This window comes from Drosophila ficusphila, unplaced genomic scaffold (genome assembly GCF_018152265.1).
Source record: "Drosophila ficusphila isolate 14025-0441.05 unplaced genomic scaffold, ASM1815226v1 contig_636, whole genome shotgun sequence".
Lineage (NCBI taxonomy): Eukaryota > Metazoa > Arthropoda > Insecta > Diptera > Drosophilidae > Drosophila > Drosophila ficusphila.
Genome location: NW_025064569.1, coordinates 2158028 through 2182430, shown reverse-complemented (window position 1 = coordinate 2182430; position 24403 = coordinate 2158028). Strand labels below are relative to the sequence as shown.

Here is a 24403-nt window from a genome sequence, read left to right as displayed (position 1 = left end):
TCAAAATTGCCCGAATTTCTGCGTTTGTGAACTCCATTTCAATCGATTGTAATTTTTTAACGTGGAAGCTCATGTAAACAAACTACATACATATATGTAATTTTAAAGGTGATACCAATACCTTTCAAACGATATACAGCATTGCCAGATACGAAAATATTTGACTTCACAAGCGAAGCGCGAAATTTGAATGTAAAAACCGGTATATCATTACCAAACAACCTAATATATACATAGATAGTTCGAACTTTAACTAACTTTAACTTTAAGGCGTGAAAACACTTTTTCTGACAGCATCAACCCTTATTGATTTCTAAAGCAGCTCTTAAAAAAAACATTTTTAATCTTTCAAATTTTATGGAGCTCTATTTTAACGGTTAAATGTCCAAAAATGTGTTATACTAATAGCGAGGTTGAAAGGACGTGAATTCCCATTGAGAACGCGAGTTGGGCGGATAATAAAGTGCCTGAAAATGGTCGAAAATCCATTTCTTCGAAATGGGGGGAGGGCAAAAAAAATCTAAAAGGTGGGCAATGATGGTCAAAAAGGGGTCATTTCATTCCACTTCTTTAAGCTGAGATTGGCACTGGTCACTTCTTCAGTTGTCCGACACACTGCATTTTCAGTCGCTCAGTTTAAAAGCTATCTTACAGAAACTTTCCCAAAAGTTGTTTAGTTATTGCACGCAGTATATAATCCGGAACGGGCCGTATCGGGCGACTTTATCAGACAGCTCCCATACGAGAGATCGAAAAATGATTACTCCAATGTTTTTGATCATATCGACTTGATTTCTTCCAGTTGGAGTTTTTAACAACTTTTGTATTTCAAATTAAATTTTATTAAAATCGGATAACTCTATCGTATAGCTGCGATAGGAAAGATCGATGTACATATATAAATAATGGCAACAAAATGATAAAAACGTTGTTTTTTATCCCACGAGCACGATTTTTAGATCGAGAAATCTATATTATAGCCTCGTTGCTATTCATCAAACAAGAATAACTTTTGGAATATAAAGTTTTCCTTTCTTGTTTCAAATTCAAATCATATTGATTTCCCATGGCAGGTATATGATATAGTCACCCGATTATTCCCATGGCAGTTATAACTTTTGGTAAAGTTTCAGCGAGTAAGCTTTAAAACTGAGCAACTAGTTTACGTAGAAACAGACAGACAGACAGAAGTACATGTCTAAATCCATTCAGCCAGGCTTATGAAACGAAAGTCTGACTGAAATTTTACAACCCTCTGCAAGCGTATTTTTATAGCTTATGCGCTTTAAATTCTGTCGAAAAAATCCACAAGTTTTGATGCGCTGGGTAGATTTACAATTCGAAGGCTACTTTAGCAGTCAACAGTTTTTTCTCAATATGTATTTATTTACGAAAATACAATTTTAGTTTTATTTTAAAAATTGCACAACATGCTTTGTATTTGAAATCACCCAGAAAATACAAAATAAAATGCCTAAAAAAGTCGAATTAATCTGCAATTGTACAAAGCTACTTAAATCGATAACTTGATACTCCGCTCATTTCGTTACTTAGATTCCGTCTTAGCTTGCCCCACTGAACAGTCCAGGAGCTAACTAGAGTGTCATTTAAACTAGTTATTCTTAATCGTTACTCATTCATTGTTTGTTGAACTGCAGCAAGAAGTTCCCAAACCAAAAATTACGCTTACATATCTTAATTAACTAGAAAACTTTATGCTTATAGGTTAACTTATGGACCAGATTAGCTCCAGACATCGGCCGAATAGCGCTTTTGAGCCTCCATCTTCTTGATATACTGCACGGCGTCAGCCTCACTCATGTTACCCTTGGTGGAAAGAATTTGTACTAATATGTTCCTAACGTCCACCGCCATGTTCTTAGCATCCCTGGTTAAGAATATGGTTAATATGGTTTGTTTTATAGTATCTGATATTCTGATCCGTTCGGACAACTCACCCGCAAATGTAGAAGTGTCCCTTGTTCTCGCCAATCACGTTCCATATCAGATCTGCGTCCTGCTCGAGCAGGTGCTGAACATACACCTTCTTGTCCTGATCCCGGGAAAAGGCAGCTTTAAGGATCAGTGTGCCCTTCTTGACCCATTCCTCCAACTCAGTTTCGTAAATGTAGTCTTCACTGCGCTTACGACAACCAAAGTAGAGTATCGAGTCGCCCACCGTTTTGCCCTCATCTCGCAGAAACTGTCGCTCTTGAATGAAACCGCGGAAAGGCGCAAGACCAGTGCCGGGGCCTACCATTATAATTGGAGTCTCTGGCTTTGTAGGTAGTCGGAACTGCGACTTGCGAATAAACACAGGCACCTTCACTTCCTCGCCGCTGTTGGGTTGCTTATTTTTCAGATAAGTGGTAGCCACGCCCTTGTTTGTGCGTCCAGTGGGAGTCTTGTACTCCACTAGTACGGCTGTAACGTGGACGTCAGTGGGGTGCAACTTAGCCGACGACGATATGGAATAGTAACGGGGCTGTAAGCGCGGCAACAGCTCACAAACGTGGTCGATGGGTGGGCGGCAGGACTTAATGTCTTCCAGGATGTGAACCACGTTGCGACAGGCGTCTTGAATCCAGCTCTGGTACTTTTCCTTTCCTGTAACAATTCAAATGCAAACGCAAGTCGTTAATAAACGTGTAAAAAATGGTATTAGGTCAATTTTTGGCAAAAATTATCAAAGAAACTGTGTGATTAGCCATGTTTGACCCTGATTAAAAAAATCAAACAAGAAGAACGTCGTGAATCTATGCGATGAGATACCCATAACTATCATAAACTATGGGTGTTATAGATTTCTGAAACAACAATCCCCGCCAATATACTTTCCAAATAATTCAGTAATATTGTACTGTAACGGGCAACTTATTTTATATTATCGGTTTTTTGGTTTCGTTATGTTGGTACAATCTGTTTAAACATCTGTACTTGATTTCAAGTCAATGGCATTTTTTGTTTGGTTGGAAAACCACGAAGGCTATAAGTGTTTTGGATGCTCGACGATTTTGTGCTATCGATAAATATGGATCAAAGTATTTGCAGCAAACTTTGTGTAAAAAATTAAATTAAGTGCTCCGTAACACTTGCAATATTGACAGTGGCATTCAATGAAACTGTTCTGGGTTAGGAAAACGTTTACATTTACAAGTGGTTCAATAACGAGCCTTGCTCTGGACGACCAAGCACTTTAACAACTAATGAAAACGATCAAGCACATCCACAACTTATTGAATCACTATCTAGGCTCGCGGCATTACATTTTTTTAACGTTTTGGGCCTGAGACGTGTTTCACCAAAGTTTGTGCCGAAATTTGTTGCTTGTAAGAAAATGAGTGTGTTTGCTTGTGAGTAAACTAGATAAATAAATATTTTTTCTTAGAAATACAAAGTCGCCTTACTTTTTGAACACAACACGGATATAACGCGCCCGTTAAAACTTACTTCTTACTTCACTTTGAAGGTTTTTGAGGGTTGATTAAAAATTGTGGTACCGACTTAGCTGAAGTAAATTTTAAGTGGTTTCTCACCTTCCGGACTAATGGAGGCCATGCTGCGCAGCAGCTCCTTTTCCTTGTCGTCAGTACAATACTCGGCAAGCTCCTTGAGGATGTGTGTGCGAGGTATGGCGGTAATTTCCAAGTAGTGGGTCAATGCAGTGCGGTATGTGGTGGGGCATGGGAACGGATGCTTTTTGCTGCTATCAGTGTCGGTGTTAATCAGAGAGAAGACAGTGTCCAGTTCGGCGTTGCACAGCTGTCCGAGTTTCTCCACAAGGTTCTTATCATTAACAGGATACATAGCCACATGATCGCCAGCGTCGTACCGCATTTTTGATCCTTCGATGCTCAACTCTATGTGCATGCAGGAGCGGCCACCGCCCTTGTGAAGCTCGCGATTAACTTTAATAGGTGCCAGGAAAGGATTTTTGGCGTCAAATGGCGGGCGCTGGTTCTGCAAGGAGTGCAGGCGGGCAATCTCTCCAGTGTAGATACGATCAGGCTGCACCTCCGGCTGTTCCAGCAGACGGTACTGGCGGATAAGGACTTCCTCACCGCCGCCCTCAATTCCGAAGTGGTCGCATACGGCGGGCCAGAAGCGGTCCTTCCACGTAATGAAATCATCTTCAATGCTATTGGGTAAAAAAAACATGAGGGTGATTTTTTATTTTTATTGACTACTTACTTGGCATCATCATCGCCCAGTCCTAGTTCAAACACTCGGTTTGCGCCCAGTTCCTCCAGCCGTTTGTCGACGTAGATGGCTACCTTGTTGTAATGCTCGTATGTCTTGTTACCCAGCCCAAAGACCTATAAAATTGATTAACAGATAAATTGATTAAATGAAATGCACAAAGTACAATATAGACCTAACTTAACTTAGTTGCATATCTCGAAACCCTTTAACGATTTTAAAACCACAACAATTGTGCTTCCACATGGTGTTTCTATAATTTTAAAAGTTGTTTTACCCTCCTTTCCGTCTTTAGTTTCAGCGCGCAAGTTTTATTACGTAAACTATATAAAAAAAGGTTCGCGATTCTCAGCTGGAAATTTTGATAGCGACCAATCCCGAAAAAGAAAGCTGAAGCTGTAAGCGTATTCTGCATTTTCCCATCAACAATCGTCGGAAACGAATCCGCAAAGTAAAAATGATAAAAATAACCAAATTGCAAGTGAACAGAACACAATTGGATACAGATAATTCTCTTAAAACATACTAAAAATTCCCCACGACAACTGCTACGTAAGTGCGAGCCCGACCAACGCTTTTTTGAGCAAGGCTATAACCAAAGATTTGCAAATAATTTTTTGAATTTAAAAATAGTGGATTAAGTTTAAGCGTCACTTGCAGATCCCACATTCAAAATATTGGAAAATATATCACACAAGTATATCACACTAAAGTCCTTATATTTACAAATATACTTAACCAGAACCATCTAAATATGATCTTGGAAACTAGATTCTAGTAAAGGCTACATATCAAAAGATTTTGCCAAGTGCTACTTAAACCACAACAACGCTAACCAATATAAATACTTAGAATATCTACAGCATCATAATAGCAGTTGTTTGGAGCTGTTAGATTTTTCCCATTTATTTTGTATTAGGAGCCTGGACAGTGTCGTTACTAATATTATCCCTCTCCCTACATCAGCTGCAGCAAAATACAAAAACTTCTACGAAATTGTGATTACGGAAACAAACGATCGCTTATCGACGGGGCGGTGCTCGATAAGCATAACGGTATATGTCCCCCATTTCGAGGCCAGTGTGAGTCGTGTAATTAAAGTTTGTTTAGATAACGCCGATTTCAGTTATTGGGCTACCACTTACCGCATAATTTAACCCGGACAGGTCGACATCACCGTTGGTGATCCACTCGAAAAACTCCATTGCGTTGTCTGTGGGATCTCCCTCACCGTAAGTGGCGAGACAGAAAACAGCCAATGAGTTAGATATGTCCTTTAGTTGCAGCAGCTCCTCCATATCGCACTCCTCGGGATCAGCAACCATGCCCTTCAGACGGTAACGAATACCCTCCTTGGCCAGGCGGCCGGCAAACTCCTCTCCAGTTCCGGTCTGCGAGCCGTAAAACACAACAAGGCTGCGCCCAGAGGCTTTTAGCTTCTTAATAAATGAATTGTCAGCCGCACTGGTGGTGCAAACTGTAGTGGGTCTGTACAAAATAAGAAAATGCTTTTAAAACCATCATGATACGATCATAATTAAATTAAAATTTTATTAAGAACGCAAGTGAGATAACTTTACTTTCGGATTTCAACTAGATAAGATAGATAGATTCTTTCAGATTACTTACTGAACTTTTTGTTTTGCAAATACTCACTGAATGGAATAGCTCCTGGCCGGCTCCTCCTCCTTCTTGCGGCTGCGAAGGAAGTAAAATGCGGCACCGCCGATTAGTACCGCCAGTAGGGCCACGTCCAGCAGGCCCAGGAAGGGTTCGTCACCGCCGCTCACTGCTGCTCCCTCAATTGTTTGCTCGCTGGCCATGGTGGAAAGTGTGCGACTGCAAAAAGGGCACGAAATTCACGGCGCTTTAGTTTTCGCTTTGCATAACATTTTTTCGAGCTCGATTAGCATGACGCGCACTTTGGACACGCACTCTAATGTATTCCACGTAAGCCAGAGCTTACGGAGCATCGACTGTGCGTCTAACTGTAAACTGCTTCCGCACTTATTTTTACGGTGCAAGGTAGCGCATTAGCGGATTGGTCCAAAAGCAGCGTGTGACATTGGAATCGACTATCTAATGGGATTTTAATCGATTCTACCTTGAGTCTTTTTGTTTTGGCAGGGGGTTTTACTTCAATTATTAGCGCACCTCGATCACACTTGCAGTTGTGCAATTAAAACTGTGAATTAGATTTCCTACTACTACGACGCGACGTCTGCTCGGCTTAACAGAACACTGCTCACTGCCGGCCGACAACAACAGGTTTTATGCACTGCGCCTATCGGACGTCGCCGCCAATTGAGAGATATGATGAAAGCGAATAAAAATATTTGAAATGCGTTGTTTCCAAGTCACAGCAAAAAAGCCAAAGCTACTCCAAAAAGTGATAATGAAAGCTAAAGTAGTTTACTTTCAATTTAATATATTTGTGATACTAGTGATCTTTGTTCATGTCGTTTCTTTAAGGGTGTTTCATTTTTATTTTATTGATTCTGAAATGAATGAAACAGAGCCTAGTAAACGTCCGAATCGGACGACTATATCATAAAGCTGCCAATCGAAAAAGTCAAGAAATCTATATAGAATGAATGGAAAAAAATAAAACGTTGTTGTTTTTTATCATACAACCATAATTTTTGGAATAAAAAAGTGTTAAGGGAGAATTGAAATAAAAAAACTAAGTCTCGTCGTTTTCTACATTTAAGATCTAACTGAAAGGGTATATATTCTTTCCGATCCTACAATCAATGAATTTTGGGATATAAAGTTTTCTTACGACTCTTGAATTACGAATTAATTTTTAATTTCGGAGAAATTAAAGAAAGTTGATAAAGAAAGAAGTCGACATTTTAATGTTGTTTAGCATTCAAGTACGGAGCTAGACTACTTTAAAAATTGTTAATACAATAAAATAGTTTTTTCAATAAAGAAATTATTTAGCAGCTCTTTAAATCAAATTTTATTACTTTGTTAAGTTACAGTTGTATCTAGTGCCTTAATAAAAGATATTTCACTTGACTTGCTTTTTGAAACCAAACTTAAGCCACAGGAAATTTGACTTTGTCTGTTCGTTGTTTATGTGCTTGAAAGTCTTGAAGTTGCACCTTGAATTCGCATTTGACTTAATGCTTTAATGTTACAAACGCGCTGCTTCGGGTGTGTACTTTGAATAGACTCGCGTAATAGTTCTTGTTGCTGTGGTCAGCGAAGGCAGAAAATAAATATTAATCATCCAGGCTTCCGAACCGAGCGTACGAAGCATATGCAAATCGACAATTTTAGTTGAAAAAAGGTGTCCGACGCTCCGTGGTGACACACAGCTGACGATAACGACTAAAACCGACAACAAGTGGAAGCAAACATCAAATTGGTGAATTTATATAGGTCACTTTTCAACCATTGTGAACTATGTGCGCTTCTTCAGCGGACGCCACCCAATATCGACTAATGAAAGAGTCTTGACGTCTGAATTACATTAGAACTTAAATAGTTTAAAAAACTTATACTTACAACGCTATCAAATAAAACTAATCGCTTATTTTAAAATGCGCTTCTAATCAAATTTTGGGATAACTGCTCAGGCATATAAATCATACTTTTCTAAAGACAACTCTCCTTCTACTTCAACGTAAAATAACTAATGCATAAATGCACTCAAACCTTAATTTATCGAGGGGTATAGCTTTTTATAACAAAGGTAAAAACATAAATAAAACAAATAGGTAAATAAAATATAATATAAATATCCGATTAATGGTTAATGGTTTTTTGTTAAGCTGACTTAAATTATGCGCATTTTGGTGTGAGCATGACTAAACAGTCAATGAGCAGCTGCAGCCGTGCCTATTGCGTTAGAATTCTTTTAGCCCGGCAACAACCTTTGCCCTAATGGTCAGCCACAAAAGGTCAGTCGTCATGGTTAGTCACTAAGAGTAAGTCCCGTAGGCTTAGTTACAATAGGTCAGTCACTATTGGTTAGTGAAATCGCCATACTCGAATGTATCTAAACATTAAATAAGGCGTTTAAATATAAATATAAACAAATTAAATGAGGTATGTGCTCATAGTAAAAATAAAAACACGGTTTATTGCGCATTAAACCTTAACATTTATTTTTTCATCAACATTTTTTCGATTTATTTATTTTATTTAATATAGATTTATAGATTTTAAAGCATTATTTTATTAGAAGATAATATCTTTGTATACTCTTGCAGAGTGTTTATAATTTCTGGCAGAAGTTTTCAACGCAGATACAAATTTTTTGAATATAAAGTTTTCTAGCGACTTTTGAAGTTCGGATTTAATTTCATAAGAATCGGACGACTTTATCATATAGCTGTCATAGGAACTATTGGTAAAAATATACTAAATTTATGCCTTTATGCATTTTGCTCAAAATTTTTGATGACTGCTAAGGTATATAAGCTTCGGCTCGTTTAGATTCTAGATTTTTTTCGTGATTTTTTTTTTTACCAAAAATAAAAAGAGTTTGTGGCCAGGAAGTTCCATTAAAACAAGCCATCTTCTGTGTATTCCAATATATTAAATCAGATGAACTATCTCATTTTATCTCACCTTAAAAAAAGGTTCTATGGTGTAGTCAAAACAAACAACTAGCTCATGACACACCATCGCCTTCGACACGATAATGCTGAGAATCTGCCTTAGTACATGCGATTTGAAATTTCCCTAACCACCATGACAGTCTCGAATTCCTCGTTTGGCTCGGCAGGAAAATAATACAGTAAGCATGACATCGCATTTTTTTCGCTCACAAATAACTTTTCTTATCATAACCTTTGCTAGACAAATGATTAGGTTTAGAGCAAACACAAAAAGTATTTCTTGGCTCTTTGGTTAGTATGATGTATAATGAAATCCTCTGCTGAAAGCCAAAGATAGTAAGAAAAATCGTGTACAGATGGCCCCAACTTTGACCTGATCTTTTTTAAGTTTAAAGTAAGTAAACGTAAGTATTTTTTAGTATAACAACTATAACTCAGACAAAAATTGACAACTTGACAAAAAAAATTATTTCTAGGGTTTCTCACCCGAAGGTGAAGTTGCCAGCTTTGTTATGTTCATAACTGAATATTTTTTTGAATGTGTAAAAATAAAGAGCACGTAAAAAAATTCAGTTCGCATTTAAAATATTTAGTGTCATCGTTGAGGCCTTTTAAAAGAAATTTATCCCTTACAAAATTATTTATTCAGCAATTTTGCTTATTTGGCGAGATTGAGCTATTTTCAGAGTCTGAAAAATCCAATTTCTAATAGTATTGAACATGCTGGTTCCATTGATAAAAATACTTCCCACATCCACAGGGCGCATTATCATTGACAAGTTGGGATTAAACAAACAGCTTCTTAAACTACCTACTTTTAAAAAAAAAGTTTTTAGAAAGATTAAAAAAAAAGTATGTACAAAGGGCAATCGTTATTAATGTTTATTAAACATTACATTTTATTGTGCTTTATATAAGAAAATAATGACAAATAAATTAAAACAGTTGTATATAAGTTAACGGGTTTTATGGGATTTGCTTTAATAAGTTTAAGGGGCACAACTAGTGCAACGGCCTAAACATAATGTGATTTTTGTGAATTTTTATTAAAAAAATACTTAACCAAATTTTTCAAAACTTTAAGAATATGTTTATACATGTTTTACTACAGTGAAATTTTTATAGAAAAAAATTAAATAATTTTTAAGTTATAGTCAGTCTTCAACGGCGCGAAAAAAGTTCCTTCACTGCTACAGTGATTAAAACCTTCTCCGTGGATGAAAGACAAAAAAAACAAGAAAGGAAGCTAACTTCGGCAAGCCGAAACTTATATACCCTTGCAGTCATTAAATATATCTAAGAAAATACAAAAAGGCTAAACAGCATCGAATCTATGACGATATTGTTCATATGACAGCTTTCCAAAAATCATGATTGTCTGATGAAAAACAACGAGGTAATAATTTTATTTCCGTTATTTCTACAGTCGAATTCCGATTATACGTACCCCGCTAAATCGAAAATCGCGATAATTCTTAAAAAAAATTCTATTCCCTTGAAAAAAAAAACCCTTGAAAAAAATCTCGATAAATCGAATTCCCGTCTAATTCGTAAAAAAAGTGATCCCCTTGCCATTTCGAATTATCGGGACTCGACTGTATATAGATTTTTCGATCTTTCCTATGGCAGCTATATGATATAGTTATCCAATTTTAATAAAATTTAGTTCGAAATTGTATAGCATGAAGTTAAAAAACATCATCTGAAAAAAATCAAGTCGATAAAATCAGAAATAACGGCGTGATAATTTTATTTTTCGATCTCTTGTATGGGAGCTATCCTATATAGTCACCCGATCCGTCCCGCTTCGACTAATATAATGCATGCAATAACAACACAACTTTTGGTAAAGATTAAGAAATATAGCTTTAAAACTGAGAGACTAGTTTACATAGAAACAATCAGATTACATATTTATGTATACTGCGAGCAATTTAAGGAAAGTAGCACAGGAAGCAGCCTTAAGACAACGTCACCTGTGCGAGATCAATGATAAAATGCGTGGAAAACATTTCTACAGAATGCGAACGAAGATAACAAAACTGTTTTAATCTAATTACATGGAGATTAGCGGATTGGAGTATTCGAGAGCGAGATATAAGACCAGTCCCTATGTGAGAGAAAGAGAACAAGCGAGCTCAGCAACAGGTACTGAACTTTAAACTCGCTCGCAAGCGCATGTGTGTGCGAGCGAGAGTTTTGATGTGGTGTGTGATTGCTCCATCTGTCCTTGTCGTTTTAACCTTGACCGTCAATGCAGCGCTCTCGTCGCATATCAAATAATCGAAACATAACTTAATTTATGGATTTCGGCTACGTGTGGCCCTGTGGGTTGGGTTTCCAAAAAATTTTTTTTTGCAACTCACCAAATTTGCTGCGCTGATTTTGGTTCTAACACGATCCGTTGATTCGATGTTGCGCCTCTTCCGTTTTGTTCCCCTTGTTTAACCCGATATGAGCACAACAAAGCTCTTAATTTGATTTATTTAGTTAAAGTGGAAGGGGAGTCACAAATACCACGGCGGAAACAGCAACTGTATGCTGTATGGGCTTACACTGAAACGCAAACACGTACTTCTTAAGTTCGATCACCACGGCTTCGCGTAGTGTGACCGTGGCTCAAAAAATACCTTTGTCTATAAAAACATTTTCGTCAAGTTAGCGTCAAAAACAAAGCGGTTGATTTTGAAACACGTGGACTAGCATCAATAAAGAAGTGTACGTATTGTTAGGCGTAACTTTAAAAAAGAGGAGTCGCAAAAAAAAAAAAATGTATAGAACAAAAAACATTGAACACAAATTTTTTTAACGTTTATTACATGTTATTTACTTTTGCGACACCTTTTAAATTTTACTGTCATGAGAAGCCCCGTATAAGGTAAAGTTGCGCTTTAGTGGCTTTTGCTAAAAATGGGCTAGGAATTTTATTCTTTTTTAAGAAAGCTACCTTGGGACCTAAAAATTAATAAAAATAGTGGCGGAATCTGTGATTTCTAATTATTTTTTTGTAAAAATAGCAAAAAACAAAAGCCATTTTCTGGATATTCACTCAGTACTATAAAATCACTCTGAGTCATTTCGCAACCTTTACAGCATTCAGTACTAAAATTGGCAGTGCCTGACATGATGAAATTGTTTAATTTCTTTTGTTATTAAATTTTCACACAATTGCAGCACTCTTCATCCACAATACATTCTTCCCGGTAAAGTTTTTCGCTTGAAAAACATGGCAATGTTCTAAAAACAGGTTGTCTCGCGGTAGTGATAATAGCTATTTTAACACATAAATAATTTAAATTTACGCTTTCCGCTTTTTTAAAAAAGAATAAATTTCCTAGCCCATTTTTAGCAAAAGCCGCTAAAGCGCAACTTTACCCAATTTAGCTTTAGGATTAGACTTACTCGGTTTTTTTTTTTGTTGTTTTCAGGTAAGAGATTGCTGTTTTTTTTTTTTGCATAACTGCGATTTGTGTGAAGGAATCGCATCATTTTTGGGAAAGAAGACAAACATTCCATCCGAGATAAGAACCAATGTTTTAAAAAGTGGAAAAAAATTCGCGGCTGGCGCTGCCAACTTATGTGGACAACGGGAATTTTTTTTAGGGGGAAAGTCAATTGGCCATGTGGCAACACTGCTCGGCCTCCTGTTCGTTTTAGTTTTTGTTAATTTTAATTTCAACTGTCTCTTAAAACGGCGATCCTTTAGCTGGGGTCCATTGTTTACCACACGCTCACGTGTGCGAAAGTGCCTTGACCGCAGTGCCTTCGAAACTGAGCCAAAGCTTGCTCGTTCTAGTTGGGAAATTTACTCCACAAATGCGTCGATGTTGCTACTTTTTTAGCCAACTACTGACCGCGGACGAACAAGCAGACAGAAAGCAGAACACGGCTTGGAAATGCCACTGAAGTTCTTGAAAAAATGTCGTCAGTACAATGTTACGTCGAAGAGTTTGTTTGTCATATCAGTGCATCACCTACTGGGTGAGTAAAAGTAAACCCCACAGTTCGAGGGGCGTAGCGCGTCCAAACAAGAAGGCAGAAGCCCCTCGGTGACAAAGCCAGAACTTAACAGCTGTCGCTGGCCTATACACTTGTTGATTTTTTTAATTGGGAATGTATTCACAACACGATTTTGCTGTAACTCGGCATTGTAATAAGGTCCCGTCTTCTATCGCCTTTCACACACACACACTTGATGCCTTATTGTTTCTCCTTAACAGAAAACGGAGCTCAATATCTTTGAGTAATATTTCTTAGGTAAAAAAAGAATCGATACGTTTAACTTTCACAAAAACCTTTGCGAGAAGTATATTAACGTAGAGGAGAATCAATATTTTACCTCTTCCAGTTTTTTAATATATAAATTTTATTTTCCAAACTCGGAGTTTTTAAATTAATGAAAAGTTACCAAATAATACGGATTTTCAGATCTTGGGCCAAACAGAAATTTAAATATACTGATTAAATGAAAACAGGTGGTGGATAAAACACAAATCATTTAACAGAAGCTATTTAAGGGGTGTGCTGACAATTTTCGTTCATAAATCGAATAAGGAATCAAAATATATTAATATGTTAATACCTCCGAGCGCTGCGGGCAGGCCTAATTGTTTTGTTACCGCTTTGGTCGACGGTCACAGCACATTTTCATTGTCTCTGCCATTTCAGACACCTCCAGCACGGTGGACTGCACGATCAGCTCGGAGAGCAAGGGACAGGAATGCCTGGACAACGTTTGCCAGCGTCTGCTGATCCAGCAGCCGGAGTTTTTCGGACTGCGGTATCTGGTGAAGGGGAAGGACAAGGAAGACGAGTTCAAGTGGATTGATTTGGAAAGATCACTCAGCCGTCAGCTGGAAAAGTACGCGGTAGGGCCGAAGATCTTCTTGCGTGTGCGCCACTACGTAACCACGGGCGTGCGTCACCTGAGCGACGAGGCCACTCGTTTTTACTACTTCCTTCAGCTGAAGAGCGACATCTACGAGGGACGCATCGCTTGTGACATCCGCACGGCCATCCTTTTGGCGCTCTACTGCCGTCAAGCCGAGTACGACAGCTATCAGGGCGACAAGCAGAGCAAGGACTACCTAAAGAAGTCACTAGTTCTGCCGCGCAACATGCAGGGCTTGGCCAACGACGACAGCATGCTGGAGGGTCTGATCATGGAGGTCCTGCAACAGCAGGCTGGGCTGGCCCATTTGGGCCAAAGCCAGGCGGAGGAGATGTACATACAGTGCTGCCAACAACTGGACGGCTATGGGGAAGAGCGCTTCGCCGCCAAGGACACGCTTGGCAACGACCTGTTGTTGGGTCTCGCTATCAACGGAATGGTGGTGAGCGCGGACAATGGGCGGCAGTATTTTCCGTGGAAGGACTTCCACACGGTGACCATTGACAAGCGAACGATTAAGATCGAGCAGAACAAGGTGGACGGCGGAGGCAGCATTGTGGGCAGCTTTATTTTCAGTGAAGCAGACACGGCTCGGTACTTCTGGAAGCTTACCATAAGTCAGCATAAGTTTTTCAAGCGCTACATCGACACCGCCACGCCGTCGAGCTTGGGAAGTGGTGTCGACGTTGAGAGTGGTCAGCTGGGAGTAGATAGCGTCGGTTACGTCGAGTATGACTACGCGGAAGCGGCAGCTGCAGAACAACAGGAGCATATCCAAAAGCAGCAACAGATTCAGCAGCAGCAACAGATGATTTCCTCGAATATTTCCTTGACCGCCAGTGCCAGCCAGTTATTGGGGCAAAGCAGTTCTTGTCTGGACCTAAGCAACAATAACTTGCACAGCAGCAGTGGAATGCTGCACCACGGAAGTAGCAGCAACAACAATAATAACATCGAGGAACGAGAACGCCTAAAAGCGATGCTGCCCACATACCGTCCTGCGCCGGATTATGAGACGGCGGTGCAACTGAAGTACCGCACACCTTCGACGGAGCTCCACAACGTGGCACTGGCGCTATCCCCACCCGGGAACACCTACTATGCGGGCTCGCAGCCCGATGTTCACAATCCTGGCGTGTACAACGAGAGCATGCTGTATGGTCACCTGACTGCGCATCGATATCCGGATGTGGCTCAGCCGGCAGTTGCCCTGCACCACCACATAAACCTGTACCAGGCGCAGCAGCAACCGCAGTCACATCCAATGAGCACAGCGCAGGCGTATATGGAGCTCTCACAGCGTATGCACATGATGCGTCACAAGGCGCCACCGCCGTATGTCAACCGGCTGAGTTCCTCCTCAACGCCCGATCTAGCCGTGGCCACCCCCCGTCCGTTGCAGGGCTATCGAAACTATGTAAGTGGATCATCGCCGGATCTAGTCTCCAACCGGACGCTCTTCAATGGCGGTCAGTTCGTGGCCCTGACCACTGGTGGACATAACGGCAACATTCCCACCTCTTCCGGGGCCACTATGCTGCATCAGTACCAGTATGTGAGCCACATGGGGCATTCGCAGCCCTATTTGCCCCCGCACGGAACCTTTGAGAACCTCAACATGATCGAGGAACAACCGTCCATTATGTCTCAGCTGCGTCAGTCGGCGATGAGCCAGGCAGCGGCTGCCGCTGCGGCGATTACCCAGAGGTATGTGGATCTTATGTCAACAAGTTTCGCTTTTGGGCCGTATGGTGCAACCAACTAATACTCTCAAAAAGACATACCACTAGCTTTTCGGGATCCGTAGCTTTAAGTTTGATACCTTTATAAGTTAAACAAGGAATACTTTAACGGTTTAAGGAGATTAGTTAGAATAAGCTGGGGGTGCCAAAAAACTACTCTCTTTGAAAACTTTGAATTACACCTCTACTTATTTTCCAGTTCGCCTACTCAGCCTCCGAGTGGATATCGTAGTTCGGTACAAGCGTCAGACAGCAGTCAGCTTCCACCTCCGGTGATTGCGCCGTCGCTTAAGTCGGCTACGCCTGCGCCCCTTCAGAGGAGCTTAGTGAATGGGTCTATCGAGCCCATCTACGAAAACGTCCCCCTTCCTATGCGTCAGCGAGCCTCGTCGATACAGTCCGCTCCAGGTGTTGTCCCCGTTCCGGCTGCGCGGAATGCCAGCTCCAAAAACCTTGTCACTGTCACAGTTAATTCCCAGCCTGACGAGGGAAACATACAAAATTACGGGGCGGACCGCGCTGCCAGCACGGAGCTGCTTTTTTTGGAGCCTCAGGCCCCTAAGCGTTCCACCAGAGCCACAAGCGCTGCTCCGGATATGGGAGCCACGTCTCCTTCACGACAACATCGCGCAACAGCTAGCCTGAACAAGTCGACTATCGACGTCATCACGCCGGCCGGAGACACACTGCAACAGCAACTTAGTGCCATGAATATTTCTGCCAATACATCCGCTTCCACCAGCTCCGTATTTAACTCGACCTTGGACACTACGTCCTCATCGGCAGCCAGCAAGGACTCAAAGCGCAAGAAGCGTTGGAACTTCTTGTCACGTAGCAAAACTCCCGACAAACAAAAGTCCGCCACACTCGGCAGGGAAAAAGCCACGACCGTAGGCCAGCACGCTAAGCTGGCAGCGAAGCTGAAGCTGGCCCAAGATGATCTCAACGTGCCACATCGTTGGTCAACGGGCGTAAGCAAGCCGCAGCCCATTTCCGGGAGGTGTTCTAAGGACAAACTGGTATGTGAGCATTTCAATTTGTATTTTCTTGCAGAGGGTATTGTAATTACAGTCACAATCCCTGGTTATGCGTTTTGATCGACATTTAGTAGTTGCGATAATAGATATTAAAAAGTTATTTGTATAACTGGGCGGGCGCAGGGGGTGGTCCGAGGGGTCCGGAATCCCCCTAAAAATTTTTTCTGCGTCCTGTATAAAAATCGAATTACTTATCATATATAAGAATAAGAAAAATTACCGAGAAGGCGACGAAACTATACAATTTTAAAACAGTGAACTTTATTGCTGCCATTTAAATTTTTAGAAATTTGTGGTTATACGCGGACTTAGTGATTCTTTTCGATTAATGGGTAGAGAGCAGAGACCGATTATAGAGTTTTCTAACTCTTAAATAACGAATTAAATTTCATCAAAATCGGACGACTAGCTTCCTTTCTTGTAATGAAATTGATTGAGTATTGAAATTAATGATATAGTAGCAGTGGCGTAGCGTGCCTTGTCGGGGCCCCGTATAAAAAATTTTTTGGGGGCCCTTATATGGAGGTAAAGATTTTTCACAAAAGAAAACAAGAAAGGAAGCTAGCTTCGGCAAACCGAAGCTTTTATACCTTTGCAGTCATATGTCGAAAAAAAATACATAACGGCTAAAGAACATCGAAGCTAAGACGATTTTTCTATTCATTTTCTATATTTTCGACTATTGTTCAAATGACGGCTATATGATATACTCGTCCGATTTTGATGAAATAATTCGGTATTCAAGAGTCGTTAGAAAACTCTATATTCCAAAAATCATGGTTGTCTGATGAAAAACAACGATGTTACAATTTTATTTCCGTTATTTCTATATAGATTTTTCGATCTTTCCTATGGCAGCTATAAGATATAGTTGTCCGATTTTTATGAAACTTTTTTCTCAATATAAGAGTTTTTAAAAACTTGATATTCAAAAAATCATGCTTGTGGGATAAAAAACAACGATGTTATCAATTTATTTCCATTAATTCTATATATATTTTTCGATCGCTCCTATGACGGCTATATGATAGAGTTATCCGATTTTGATCAAATTTAATCCGAAATTCAAAAACAGTTAGAAAACGCCATCTTGAAGAAATCAAGTCGATCTGATCAAAAACAACGGTCTGAGAATTTTTTATTTCCTTCTCTCGTATGGGAGCTATCCGATATAGTCGGCCGATCCGGCCCGTTTCGACTTATATACTGCGTGCAATAACTACACACCTTTTGGAAAAGTTTCAGCAAGATAGCTTTAAAACTGAGAGACTAGTTCACATAGAAACAGACAGACGGACAGACGTACAGACGTATTCTGATTCTACTCGTGATGCTGATCAAGAATATATATACTTTATGGGGTCTGAGGTGTCTCCTTCACTGCGTTGCAAACTTCTGACTGAAATTATAATACCCTTTTGCTCTGCAAGGGTATACAAAATATTGTGAGAAGAAATATTTATTTATCACATTATTTACCCATTTTACAAATAAAAGTCAAATTTTAAATATTCACTCTTACACACTTTGGGGGCCCCCTTGGCCCGGGGGCCCCGTATAATTGATACGGCATATACGGCGGTAGCTACGCCCCTGTATAGTAGTCAGATTTTCCTGAAACTAATTTCTCGATAGTCATATAGCTGCCATATGAACAATATTCGAAAATATGGAAAATTAATAAAAAATCGTCATAGCTTCGATGTTGTTTAGCCTTTATATATTTTGTTCGACATACATAAATTCGAAAATCAAGAGTCTAAACTATATTTGAAAAAAATATTCTTTTCTGATGAAAACAACGATTTTATCATATTTATACCCTTGCAGAGCAAAAGGGTATTATAATTTCAGTCAGAAGTTTGCAACGCAGTGAAGGAGACACCTCAGACCCCATAAAGTGTATACATATATGTATTCTTGATCACCATCACGAGTAGAATCAGAATACGTCTGTACGTCTGTCCGTCTGTCTATTTCTCTTCAAACTAGTCTCTCAGTTTTAAAACTATCTTGCTAAAACTTTCCCAAAAGTTGTGTAGTTATTGCACGCAGTATATAAGTCGGAACGGATCGGCCGACTATATCGGATTGCTCCCATACGAGAGAATGAAATAAAAAATTCTCAAGCCGTTGTTTTTGATCATATCAACTTGATTTCTTCAGGATGGCGTTTTCGAACTGTTATTAAATTTCGGATTAAATTTTATCAAAATCGTTTAACTCTATCATATAGCTGTCATAGAGAGATCGAAAAATTTATACAGAACTAATGGAAATAAAGTGATAACATCGTTGTTTATTGTCCCACGAGCATGATTTTTTGAATATCAAGTTTTTCAACAACTCTTATATAACTTATATAACTCTTTCATAAAAATCGGACAACTATATCTTATAGCTGCCATAGGAAAGATCGAAAAATCTATATTTAGAATTAAATTTAAAAAGAATCGGACGACCATATCATATAGCTGTCATATAAACAATCGTCGAAAGTATAGAAAATTCATAGAAAACCCTCTAAGTATTTTGTGTGATATAATTGATAACTGTAAGAGTATTTAAGCTTCGGCTTGCCAAAGCTAGCTTTCTTTCTTGTTTTATATAGATTTCGAAATATGATGTCATTCGAATAGAATGAAATTTAATTCAAGAGAGAATGAAATAAAGTTATAATATAGGAAAGGTACAAATAATAAAGGCTTGGTATAAACTGGCTCTTCTTTTACGTTAGTTTTTAACTATTTTTATTTTCAGTGCCAAATACTAGATGAGAAGCTCAATGACTCCCAGTTGTTTATGGAGTTTGAACGTATACCGAAGCGTCGGGAGAACGCGTTATATGAATGTGCTCTTCTTGATGAGAACGAGCCAAAGAATCACGATCCAAACTTTTTGCCGTATGATGACAATAGAGTGCGACTGACTCCTTCAATGGACAATCGTCACGGCTACGCTAATGCCTCGTACATATCTGTGCGTATGAGCGCTAAATTATATAACATTTAATTAATAACATTTTTTGTATTTTAAGGCCACTGTGGGCACTAAGCAGAGGTTTTACATTGTGGCTCAATCCCCACGAGAGTCGCTTACCATGCGAATCTTTTGGCAGTGTGTATGGGAGGCAGATGTTTACCTGGTTGTTCAGCTAACCGAGGATATGAGCTATATTCCTCTCAGCAGTCAGCAGCGTCTGGAGTTTGGACAGGTTTGTGAATTCTGTTAGTTTGCAAAATGATCTTAGTCGGTCCTTCTTATTTCCAGTTCCAAGTATATCAGGAATTCTCACAAACCAGCGACCGTTGCACCACTATTAAGTTGCGCCTTTACCACGTACCATCACGTCGGTACCGTTCCGTTTGGTATCTGCAGTATGCAGACTGGGCAGAGCAGAATTGTCCCCGCGACGTTAATCACTTTCTTGATTTTCTCGAAGAGTTGAACTCAGTAAGACTGGCATCCACACAGGAAGTTCCGCCGGGACACAACACAAACCCACCGGTCCTTATACACTGCCTGGAGGGAGGGGGACGCTCTGGAGTAACCTTGACAGCTGATCTTCTGCTTTATACCCTGGACCACAACGAGGTGAGCGGTCAAGGGCTGAATTACTTTTAACTACTTCAACTTAAAACTTTTTTTTTTTAATTTTTAGGATCTAGATATACCTCGTGTAATTGGCCAACTACGACATCAACGGGACAGCATTATACCATCCCTAGCGCAATACAAGTTTATATACAATCTGCTCATTACCTATTTAAAACGAACTAGGTTGATTTAGGGTTGAATTTTAACAAATGGAAAACTTGGCTAAAAGTATTTTAATCATCTAAGATAAAATTCCTCAAAAGCGAACAATTTTATTGTAACTCAGTTAAAATATTACTTTTATCGGCAGCTTTTAACCCCCAAAATCTTCAACATTTTGTAGTAACATGTTTATAAGCTTTAGATTTGCTACATGAACTAAACCCATAACGATGGCTACTGCATAAACATATGTGTATATATACAGATAGCGTCTTGTTTTTGATTAGCCTGATAGTTTGCCAGTTAACTTATCACAGCCGCTAAAGTTTAAAGGCGATTCGTTAAATTGTGGTTTTACTGTGTATTTTTTAAAAGTACGAAATAAAAATAAAAAATCTACACGAGTTAACTGGATAATCTTTTAGAACAGCGCCCAACATTTAAATGACCGGATGCGTGTTCAGCTATCGAAAGGATTAAACTTGCATCATTTAGTTTTCTAAAAAATGAAGTTAAATTTATGTAACGCAGCTCAATTATATAATTTAATTTTGTAAAAAACGAAGTTAAAATCGTGTAACACAGTTTAGGAAACTCCTAACTAAAAATAACAGACTCTTTTAGGCAGGGGCGCACAGAAGTAGTCTGGGGCTCGGGGCAAAATTCAATTTTGGGAGATTGTCAATCCTTACATATCATCATATATATCATATATCGTATCGCGCGGGGCCCCCATAAACGTGGGGCCCGGGGCAAATTGCCCCCTTCGGCTTTACATGGAGCACATGTCGAGCACCGGCCATTTGAAGCCAAAACTTTAAACGCGTTTATCTCGTAACCACCTTTTCGGACCTGACGGAAGTAATTGAAGGCGTTGGGGTTAACCAATCGTCATCAAATTTTTTTTTTAATGTTCCTAATTGTTTCCTTTAACTAATGAACTAGGATTATCTAAAAATATTGAGAACTGTTTAATTGAGAAAATAATTAGTGAGAAAAAGAGCGCGAAAATCGAAATTTTTTTCAAAAGCTAATAACTTTTGCAATTTTCATTTTTTTTTCTGATTCTAGTTAATTTTCTGCACAGTACTGTACACTTTAAGAATCTTTTTGGTTCTTGTGTTTCCGATTACTCGTTTTGGCTGAATCACTTCCGTAAGCGGGACACCTTTTTGCCGAAAAGTTGCAACTGAGGAACGCCCCCTCCCGCCCCTTTTTTGATTTTTCAATTTTGAAATTTTTTTCGCAAAATAAATATGTTTTCAAATAAAGTTAAAAATGTCAGCTTTTTATCTTTAACCGTTTTCTCAAAACAATTTTTTTTTAAAGTGCCATTTTTCGGCCCTACAAGGTGAGAACCTGCCTTAAAAAAGGTTTTACGGTCTGCATCTTCTTCTTTCGGGTATATGACATAAAATTCTTTAACTCTAGGGTTAGCGAAAGTATTATCAAACAAGACAGGAATCTCGATTCAGATCGTATTATAATACCCTTTGCTCTGCAAGGGTATGCAAACGTTATGACAATGGGGCGGGATCAATCTTCGAAAGTGGCAACTGTATATGGCCGCGTAATTTGAAATCGGCTATAACGGGCCGATTTGAAAAATAACAAATGAGTTGTGCATGCTTAAGCCTTTTATACACGTTACTCGTAGAGTAAAAGGGTATACTGCGTTTATTAAAAAGTATGAAACAGGTCGAAATAAGCACTTGCAACCCCAAAAGAAATGTGCATATATGTTCTTGATCAGGATGTACTGAGGAGCTACGGCAACCCAAATGTATTACTATGTATTTTGTTCGACATATTTGATGACTGCAAGGTGAGCCGAAGCTAGTTTCCCTTGTTTATAATGCCTCTTGTAATATTGCAATATCCTATAGCTGCCATCGGAAATATGGAATAATCTTCCTAAGTAATTTAACTGGGCATAAGCGGCTTTGTATATAATTTTACATGGTTTTTTTTTATGATCACGAATTAAAAATCGTTGAAACCATAGGGATCATCGAGAAATAAAAGAAATTTCATAAGAAATCAAGAATGGAAGCGAGCTTCGGCAAGCCGAAAACTTGCTTGTCTGATGAAAAACATCGATGTTATAATTTTTTTTCGATTATTCCGATATAGTCGGCCGATCCGGCCCGTTTTGACTTATATACTGCGCAAAGGGTATTATAATTTCAGTCAGAAGTTTGCAACGCAGTGAAGGAGACACCTCAGACCCAGACTCAGATCGTGATCAACATCACGATCTAAATCGAAATACGTCTGTGCGTCTGTCCTCCTGTCGGTTTCTACGCAAACAAGTCTCTCAGTTTTAAAGCTATCTTGCTGAAACGTTCCCAAAAGGTGTGTAGTTATTGTACGCAGTATATATCGACCGACTATATCGGATGGCTCCAATAGAGGAGAATGAAATAAAAAATTCTCAGGCAGCTGTTTTTGATCAGATCGACTTGATTTCTTCCATATGGCGTTTTCTAACCACTATTGAATTTCGGATTAAATTTTATCAAACCCGGATAACTCTATCATATAGCTGCCAAAGGAAAGATATATATAAATAATGGAACAACTATAATATCGTTGTTTTTAATCCCATTAGCATGATTTTCAAAGTATGGATTTTTTTAATAACCCTTGAATCGAGAAAAAAATTTCATTAAAATCCGACAACGTTATCATATATGTAGCTGCCATAGAAAAGATCGTAAAACCTATATAGAAATAACGGAAATAAAATGATAACATCGTTGTTTTTCATCAGACAAGCATGATTTTTGTAATATAGAGTTCTCTAATGACTCTTGAGTTTCAAATTAAATTGTATCAAAATCGGACGACTATATTATATAGCCGTCATTTGAACAATAGTCGAAAATATTGAAAATTAATAGAAAAATCGTCATAGCTTCGATGCTGTTAAGCCTTATGTATTTAGTTGGACATATTTGATGACTGCAAGGGTATAGCTTCCTTTCTTGTTGGAATATAAAGTTTCCTAACGACTCTTGAATTACGAATTAAATTTCATGAAAATCGGATGACTATATCCTATAGCTGTCATATAACAATCGTCGAAAATGTAGAAAGTGTATAGAAAAATCCATATATTTTGTTTGACATATTTGATGACTGCTTCGGCTTGCCAAAGCGAGCTTCTTTCTTCTTTTTTTGTTTTATTTTGTGGTACGTTAATAAACAAAGACGGGTCTCCGAAGCGAAGCAGGGAAACACCAAGTTGATTCCGCAAACTTGTAACGATTGTCCCTGGAATTTATTTATGGTCATCAAATTTTCTTCAGCTTTGCCACAAAAAAATATTGCCGGTACGCAGTGAAAAGAAGCTCTGTTCGAATTACAGCAGCACTGCGTCTGCAGATTCGGCCGATTTCATTAGGTCGTGCTTGCTTGCTATTGTTGTGTTTGATGTGCACGAACTCGTTGCATTTAAAGCCTATCTACATACCTTATCGCGTATAAGGCAATTCTAACATAGTAGGGGAGGGTGGTGCGATACCGACCCCCTAAATGGCAAAGGCGATAAAGGTGAGAAAAATCAATTTTTCAGTTCAGTTCAAAAATTTACTATGTAGAGGGATCAGTTTACTATACATCTAATTGATTAGTAAGTGCGTAGGTGCTTTGAAGCGTTAGATATTCAGGCAAATATAAAACTCTACTTTTTGGTCGTACTCAAAAGTAGTGGTCCGAAACCGACCCCCTATTTCTTAACAGAAAAATTTAATAACATACACTGACGAGCAAAACTGTAACACGATTTTATTGTTTCAACTTCAAAAGTCTGTAACTTTTTTTCTAATGCACGGATTTTGAAGATCTTATTCTGGTTTTGTAGGTTATATCATTTACTACTATTAAGTAAAATTCAAAGCCATTTGATATCAGTTAAAGAAAATGACGCGCGAAACTGTAAAAAAAGTCAAATGTTACAGTTTTGCACCGCACGGTGGCGGTTCCATCATGGTTTGGGGGATCATTAATTTAAATGGAGTTGGTTCCTTGTTATTAATCGATGGAATATTGCGAAAGGAGCAATATCTATCCATTTTACAAGAAAATCTTCCAAAGAAATTTTGGAAAGTTGGGTCTTTCTGCCGAAAAATGCGTTTTTCAGCAAGACAACGACCCCAAGCACACGTCCATATTGGTAAAAAATTGGATTTCAAAACA

General features: G+C 38.9%; 2 protein-coding genes across 3 annotated transcripts; one reads left to right on the top strand and one right to left on the bottom strand.

Moving 5' to 3' along the window:
- Positions 1-1407: 1407 nt before the first annotated feature.
- On the bottom strand, positions 1408-11357 carry LOC108093001 (NADPH--cytochrome P450 reductase). Of its 2 annotated transcripts, none has more exons than XM_017192899.2 (7): positions 11141-11357; positions 5857-6039; positions 5346-5688; positions 4192-4316; positions 3537-4138; positions 1959-2607; positions 1408-1888 (listed from the first exon to the last, which is right to left on the bottom strand). In XM_017192899.2, exons 2-7 carry the CDS (start codon positions 6021-6023, stop codon positions 1744-1746), a joined length of 2031 nt encoding a protein of 676 aa, XP_017048388.1. In that variant the 5' UTR covers positions 6024-6039; positions 11141-11357; the 3' UTR covers positions 1408-1743. The 2 variants fall into 2 exon arrangements, with proteins under 2 accessions (XP_017048388.1, XP_017048389.1); XM_017192900.2 differs by lacking the exon at positions 11141-11357 and adding an exon at positions 6355-6445.
- A 1012-nt stretch (positions 11358-12369) lies between these two features.
- Positions 12370-20612, top strand: LOC108093009 (tyrosine-protein phosphatase non-receptor type 21). Its single transcript, XM_017192911.2, has 7 exons — positions 12370-12755; positions 13443-15372; positions 15607-16426; positions 19205-19423; positions 19482-19658; positions 19715-20038; positions 20106-20612. Exons 1-7 carry the CDS (start codon positions 12671-12673, stop codon positions 20232-20234), a joined length of 3684 nt encoding a protein of 1227 aa, XP_017048400.1. The 5' UTR covers positions 12370-12670; the 3' UTR covers positions 20235-20612.
- Positions 20613-24403: the final 3791 nt, after the last annotated feature.